This window comes from Mesoplodon mirus (assembly GCF_964341445.2).
Source record: "Mesoplodon mirus genome assembly, chromosome: 19".
In the NCBI taxonomy this organism is placed as follows: domain Eukaryota; kingdom Metazoa; phylum Chordata; class Mammalia; order Artiodactyla; family Ziphiidae; genus Mesoplodon; species Mesoplodon mirus.
Window position 1 is genome coordinate 28,830,109 of NC_138995.1, and position 8,232 is coordinate 28,838,340.

General features: G+C 40.5%; 1 protein-coding gene across 1 annotated transcript; it reads right to left on the reverse strand.

Moving 5' to 3' along the window:
- Positions 1 to 800: 800 nt before the first annotated feature.
- LOC309795412 (peroxisomal membrane protein 11A-like) lies at positions 801 to 1,651 on the reverse strand (the record flags this gene model as incomplete). Its single annotated transcript, XM_082607730.1, is given in 2 exon segments — positions 801 to 1,093; positions 1,097 to 1,651. Coding segments are annotated over 2 exon segments (741 nt in total). The 3' UTR covers positions 801 to 907.
- Between the last annotated feature and the right edge of the window lie 6,581 nt (positions 1,652 to 8,232).

Below are 8,232 nucleotides of genomic sequence, written 5' to 3' on the forward strand. Positions count from 1 at the left end.
CTAGATATAGTTTTAATTTTTGTAGAACAGAATATAAACCACTGACCAAGAAAGGTTCTAAAAAAGGATTTTCACAGAGGATTCTGGAGAGTCTTGCACTTCCACTCAATCAGGAAGGCAGTGAAATACGGAAAGAGCACTGGATTGGGAGTCAGTTCTGTCCTCAGTTTTAACCTCAGTCTCCTCATCTGTCACAGGGAAACCCACAGGCACCAACTGTGACTTACCACATTATTTTTACCTCAAGTCCTTTCTATCTGCTTCGGATTTTTTGTTTCCTCACTGCGTTACCTAAAGACACAATTTATACTATGAAGGTGCCTGATGCACTTCTGATTTTACTACTGGACAGAGGAAGGACAGGAGCACAGTGATGTAAAAGTCAAGTTAAGAGGCTATAAGCCCAGCTCTCCTCTATCCTGGCACTGGCAGCTATGGAGGAAGTGGGGTAACTGATCAGAGAATAAGGGGCCTCTACTAGATCTGAGAGAGGGTGTGTATCAGTCCTACTGTAGTTGGGCGAAAGTAGTAAGGCACATGGCCCAAAAGTCGCTTACATTAGTGTCCACTTGTTAGTTTGGATCTTTCTCAATTTTTCTCTTTCAATTTTTATCCGTTCAGCAACCAGTAAGTTCCTAATATGCACATAAGAGATGTTCAATAAATGTTAGATGAAGGAAAAATACTCAGAAATTCAGAAGTCACTCCAGCGCTCTAGAAAACACATAAACCTTCACATTCTCCCCTCCACCATTCTTGGCCCCACCTCTGTTCACATCGCAGGTCACTCAGTGCTCATGTGAATAAGTCCGTAAGCACAGCATTACATGGCTGTGCCTAACGCAAATGTCCATTTCACTAACAGGTTGTCTTGAAAGCAGGTACTAGTCTTCAGCCCAAAACCACCTCAGTGGGTCTTCAGTTTCATCTGAGGATACGCCACAGTGATGATGCCTGCTATAGAGGACACGAGACCTCCAAGGCCTATGATGCCAGGATTGGACTTATAGATCCCCAGCTGGTCCAAAGGGTTCAGGATATCACAGAAGTTCTTCACTGTGTACAGGAGCAAGGGAAGATGTTTCTTCAGAGATCAGAATAAGAGAAGAAGAAAGAACTGTAGCCATTCTGTTTCCTCACTAGCCACGCTATACCCAAGAGGATCCTGGGATGGTGATTTCTCCCTCTTTGCCCTGTCATGTGCAACCTGTTCCATCTGCAGGGAGATTTCATACAGATCCATGACCAGGCTCAGCAGAAGAGAATAGTAGTAATGGCGTCCAGCCCACATTCGCCATTTCTCTTTGTTAATGCCAGAGGCGAGCCCTGCACTCCTCACGAAGATGATGGGGTCACAACTGAAATAAATCACAAGGTTCAGGCTGGCTAATGTTAGGCATACGTGGGGCACCAGGTCAGTGGCATGAATGCTCTGCTGAGTCGCCTGTACAGCATGTACCACATTGCCTAGTCTGAACCATTTACGGCCAGTGCTCACACTGGACTCCAGTTTCTTGAGCTTCATAACAACCTCCTCTTTGTCAGCTTTAGGCTCTAACAAATATCTAAGCAACATGCATGTGTACTTAGTGGCTCTGAAGAATTGGTCCTGGCCCTGGGTCTGGTTGGTGAAGCTGATAAAGGCGTCCATGGCACCCAGCCCAAGGACAAGAGTTGCACTGGGCTCTGTTGCGAGTCATCAGGGTTGCCGACAGGTCCCCACGGGAGGGTTGGTCTCTGCCCATCTGAGGGGCTGAGTCTCCCCGCCCCTGTGGGGGTGGGTGCCCATCCTTTTACTTTTAAACCTATTTGTGGCTTTATATTTCATTTGTATTTCTTGTAAACAGTACATATACTTTGGTCATGGTTTTTTAATCTGATCTGACCATCACTGCCTTTTAATTAGGGTGTTTAGACTATTTACATTTTATATAATGACTGATATGGTTAAGTTTAAGTCTATCATCTTGCTATTTCTTTTTTTTTTTTTAAGTTAAACAACAGGCTTTATTTGGGTTTCACCAGTTTTTCCACGAATGTCCTTTTTTCTAAGATCTAGTCCACTATCACCTTGCTTTTAGTTGTCATGACCCCTTAGTCTCCTCCAATCTGTCTTTCTGTGTTTCACAGTCTTTCCTTATTTCCCATGGCTTTGACACTTTTGAAGGTCACTGATCAGGTGTTTTGTAGAATGCCCCTCAATTTGGGTTTGGTTGATGTTTTTCATGATTAGATTGGGATTATGGATCTTGAGGAAGTCTACCACAAAAGTGAAGTACTCTTCCCATCAAACCATGTTAGGGATGCATTGTGTCATCATGACTTAGTGCTGATGTAAACCTTGATCATTTGGTTGAGGTGGTGTCTGCCATGTTTCTCCACTGCAAAGTTACTATTTTTTTTCCCTTTTCATACCCTCTTGGGTAGAAGTGAGTCACAAAGTCTAGCTCACACTTAAGGGGAGGGGAACTGAGCTCCACTTTCTGGAGAAAGGAATACTGAAAAATTTTTGGACATACATTAAAACCACCACAGTAATTAATGAATGCTATTTATTTTCTATTTGTCCCAATTATTCTTTTTTCCCTTTTCCTATTTTTCAGCCTATTTTTGTACTGAATACTTTTTATTACTCCATTTTATCTCCTTTGTTGGCTTACTAGCTATAACTTGTTTTACTAGTAGTTGCTTTAGGGTTTATAGTATACATCTTTAATTACAGTATACTTTCCAGTGATATTATATCAGTTTACATAAAAGAGCCTTAAATTGTACACTTCCATTTCTTTGCTCCTACCCTTTTTTGTCCAGTGATATTATATCAGTTTACATAAAAGACCCTTAAATTGTACACTTCCATTTCTTTGCTCCTATCTTTTTGACAAAAAAAGGTAGGAGCAAAGAAATGGAAGTGTACAATTTCTGAAAAGCTTTTGTATTTCTGAAAAAGTTATTATTTTGCCTCTGTTTTTTTTTTTTTTTTTTTTTTTTTTTTTTCCGTACGCGGGCCTCTCACTGTTGTGGCCTCTCCCGTTGCGGAGCACAGGCTCCGGATGCGCAGGCTCAGCGGCCATGGCTCACGGGCCCAGCCGCTCCGCGGCATATGGGATCCTCCCAGACCGGGGCACGAACCCGTATCCCCTGCATCGGCAGGCGGACTCTCAACCACTGCGCCACCAGGGAGGCCCTTGCCTCTGTTTTTTAAAGAGATTTTTTTCTGGGTGGCAAATTCTATGTTGGCAGTATTTTTATTTTAGTACTTTAAGGATATTGCTCCACTATCTTATCACTCTCATCCTTACTTTTTTAGGCCGCACCACACGGCTTGTGGGATTTTAGTTCCCCGACGAGGGACTGAACCCAGGCCCTCGGCAGTGAAAGCATGGAGTCCTAACCACTGGACAGCCAGATAATTGTCTTGCACTTCCTTGATGGTGTCCTTTGAAGCATGAAAGATTCAACTTACCTAGTTTCCTTTTGTTGCTCGTACTTCTGGTGTTGTATTTAAGAAACCATTGCCTCAGAATCACAAAGATTTACTCCTATGGTTTCTTTTAAGAGTTTTATCATTTTAGCTCTGACATTTAGGTCTATGACCAATTTTGAGATAATTTCTGTGTGGGTGTGGGGTAGAGATCCAATTTTATTCCTTCGAGTGTGAGTATCTAGAGTGTTCTTTCTCTATTAGATTATCTTGGCATCCTTGTCAAAAATCAGTTGACCAAAAATGTAAGGGTTTACTTCTAGACTCTTAATCCTATTCCATTAATCTATATGTCTGTCCTTGTACCAATATTACACTGTCTTCACTACCGTAGCTTTCTAGTAAGTTTTAAAGTCAAGATGTGTAGTCCTCCAACTTTCTTCTTCTTGTTCAGAATTATTTTAGCTATTCTGGGTCCCTTGCATTTCCATATGAATTTTAGGATCAGCTTGACAATTTCTTCAAAAGAAGCCAACTGAGACTTTGATAGGCATTATATTGAACTTGTAGATCAATATGGGGAGTATTACCATCTCAATAATATTGTATTCCAACCCAGGAACATGGGATGTGTTCTCAGTTATTTGGATCTTCAATTTTTTTCAACAAAACTTTGTAGTTTTCAATGAAAAAGTCTTGCATTTCTTTTTAAAAAATTCATTCTTAACTATTTTATTGTTTTTGATGTTATTGTAAATTTGTTTTCTTAATTTCATTTTCAGATTGTTTATTGCTTGTGCATTGAAGTAAAACTGACTTACATATTGTCACTTGCAGTGGTTAGGAATCTGCCTGCCAATGCAGGGGACATGGGTTTGAGCCCTGGCCCAGAAAGATCCCACATGCCGCGGAGAAACTAAGCCCGTGTGCCACAACTACTGAGCCTGAGCTCTAGAGCCCACAAGCCACAACTACTGAGCCAGTGTGCCACAGCTACTGAAGCCTGTGCGCCTAGAGCCCGTGTGCCGCAAGAGAAGCCACGACAATGAGAAGCCTGCGCACCACAATGAAGAGTAGCCCCTACACACCACAACTAGAGAAAGCCTGCGCACAGCAACGAAGACCGAACACAGCCAAAAAAAAAAAAAAAATTGCAGGATTTCATTTATATCCTGCAACCTTGCTAGGTCTTGTCAACTACAAATACAAATAATTTTACTTCTTTCTTTCTTTCCAATCTGGATGCCTTTTCTTTTTCTTGCCTAATTTCCCTGGCCAGTATTTCCAGTAAAATGATAAATAGCAGTAGTGACAGCTGACATCCTTACCTCATTTTTGATCTTAGGAAGAAAGCATTCAGTCTTTCACCATTAAATATGGTGCTATTTATCTGTGAGATTTTCATAGATGCCCTTTATTTATCAGACTGAGGAAGTTCTCTTCTATTCCTACTTTTTTCACTGCTTTTATCATGAAAGACTGCTGGATTTTGTCAAATGCCTTTTCCGCATCAACTGAGATGATCATGTGTTTTTGTGCTTCATTCTATTAAGATGGTATATTACATTGATTTTCAGATATTAAACCAAATTTGGATATATTCCTGGGATAAACACCACTTTCTCATGGTGTACCCCTTTATTCCATGACTGGATTCAGTTTGCTAGTATTTTTAAAGGATTTTTATGTCCATATTCACAGGGGATACTGCTTTGAAAATTTACTTTCTTACGATATCTTTGGTTTTGGTATCAGAATAATACTAATGTTACAGATTAAGTTCTTCTATTTTTTGAAATTGTTTGTAAAAGATTGGAATTGATTCTTTAAATGTTAGGTAGAATTCACCAGTGAAGCTGTTTGGGCCTGGGATTTGTGGGAAATTTTAAATTACTAATCCAATCTCTTTACTTGTTATAGGTCTATTCAGATTTTTTACTTCTTCCTGAATCACTTTCAGTTTGTCCATTTCATTTATCTAATTAGTTGACATACAATTATTCATAGTACTCCTTTGTAATCTTTTTTCTTCTCTAAGGTTAATGGTAATATTCCCTCTTTAACTTCTGATTTTAGTAATTTGAGGCTTCTCTACTTTTCTTTATCAGTCTACTAAAGGTTTGTATTTTATTGATCTTTTCAAAGAACAAAATCTTGGTTTCATTGATTTTCTCTATCATTTTTCTATTCTCTATTTCATTTATTTCCACTTTTATCTTATTATTTGTTCCTCTGCTAGCTTTGAGTTTAGTTTGCTCTTCTCTTATGATGGAAAATTAGAATATTGATTTTAGATTTTCTACTTTTATAATATAGGCACTTACAGCCATAACTTTCCCTCTAAGCATGACTTTAAGTGTTGACATGTTGTGCTTTCACATTCATTTATTTCATAATATGTTCTAATTTCCCTTGTCATTTCTTCTTTGGCCCATTCATTATTTAGGAATGTGTTATTTATTTTCCACACATTTGTGAATTTCCCAAATTTCCTCCTGGCATTAATTTCTAATTTAATTCCATTGTGGTTGGAAATGCTCTTTGTTGATTTCAACCCTTTTAAGTTTATTGAGGCTTGTTTTGTGGCCTATCATTGGTCTAGCCTGGAGAATATTCAATGTCGGCTTGAGAAGAACGTGTATTCTGCTGTTTTGGGGGTGGAGTATTCTATAGATGCCTGTTAGGCCTGATTGATTTATATGTTGTTCAAGTCTTCTATTTCCTTGTTGATCTTCTGCCTAGTTATTCATTCATTATTTTATTATTATTATTTTTTTGTGGTATGCGGGCCTCTCACTGTTGTGGCCTCTCCCATTGTGGAGCACAGGCTCCGGACACGCAGGCTCATTGGCCATGGCGCACGGGCCCAGCTGCTCCGCGGCATGTGGGATCTTCCCAAACCCGTGCCCCCTGCATCGGCAGGCAGACTCTCAACCACTGCACCACCAGGGAAGCCCTATTCATTCATTATTGAGAACAGGATATTGAAGTCTCCAGTAATTACTGCTGAATCATCTATTTCTCCATTCAATTCTGTTTTGTCTGTCTGTTTTGTTTCATGTATTTTCAGGCTCTGTTGTTAGGTGCATATATGTTTATAATTGTTATATATCTAAATGTTATAAATTATTATATCTTCCTGATATCTTCCTTTTATCATCATAAAATATCCCTCTTTGTCTCTAGTAATACTTTTGTCTTAAAGTCTATTTTGTCTGATATTCGTATAACCACTACAGCTCTTTTTTGGTTACTATTTTCATGGTGTATCTTTTATCCATCCTCTTACTTTCAACGTATTTGTGTCTTTGAATCTAAAGCGTGTCTCTTGTAAACAGCATATAATTGAATCATACCTCTGCCTTTCACTTGGAGCATTTAATCCATTTACATTTAATGTAATTGCTGTAAGGTATGATTTATGTCTGCCTCATTTTTTTTTATTTTATTTATTTATTTATTTTTTTTTTAATTTTATTTTTTTGCGGTACGCGGGCCTCTCACTGTTGTGGCCTCACCCATTGTGGAGCACAGGCTCCGGACGTGCAGGCTCAGCGGCCATGGCTCACGGGCCCAGCCGCTCCGCAGCATGGGGGATCTTCCCGGACTGGAGCACGAACCCGCATCCCCTGCATCAGCAGGCGGACTCTCAACCACTGCGCCACCAGGGAAGCCCTGCCTCATTTTTATAAATTCTTTTTCCTCTGTGTTTCATTTTTGATAGTTTGTATTTTGTGCAGTCAAGTTCATGAATTTTTCTTCTTTAACATTTAATATGCTGTTAGTGTATTTTTTATTTAAGACATAATTTTCACCTCTAGACATTTAATTTGTGCCTTTTAAAAAAACATATTCTGGGCTTCCCTGGTGGCGCAGTGGTTGAGAGTCCGCCTGCCGATGCAGGGGACACGGGTTCGTGCCCCGGTCCGGGAAGATCCCACATGCTGGGGAGCAGCTAGGCCCGTGAGCCATGGCTGCTGAGCCTGTGCGTCTGGAGTCTGCTCGTCCGGAGCCTGTGCTCTGCAACGGGAGAGGCCACAACAGTGAGAGGCCCGCGTACCGCAAAAAAAAAAACCCAAAAAACCATATTCTAAGTATCTACCTACAGATAGGATGCAATTATAATAATTTTTTTTTTCTTGCAGTACGCGGGCCTCTCATTGTTGTGGCCTCTCCCGTTGCGGAGCACAGGCTCTGGATATGCAGGCTCAGCAGCCATGGCTCACGGGCCCAGCCGCTCCGAGGCATGTGGGATCTTCCCTGACCGGGGCACGAACCCGTGTCCCCCGCATCGACAGGCGGACCCTCAACCACTGCGGCACCAGGGAAGCCCTAATAATTTTTAATGTCCTTCTTTACTAATTCTAATATCTGTGTCAGTTCTAACCTGGTTTTTATTGATGGACTGCTTTCCACATTATGGGTAAGATTTTCTTGCTTATTTGAATGCATAGGAATATTCACTTGCATGTTAGACATTGCGACTGTTCCCTTGCTGGGAGATGAGTATTTTTGTATTTCTTTAAATATTCTTGAGTTTTATTCCATGACATAGTTAAGTTCCTCAGAAACCATTTGATCATTTTAGATCTTGCTTGTTAGGCAGGATCAACGATTAGTCCCTGACTACTGATTACTCCCCACTACTGAACAAGATCTTAAGTACTCTCTCCAATACTCTATGAATTATAGATGTTCTGGTCTGGCTAACAAGAACAGGCACTACTACTGGACCTCTGTGAGTGCTGCCACTGCTCCCTCTAATCCTCTCTGATGGCTTTTTCCCCAGTCTTGGGCAGTTTCCTCAC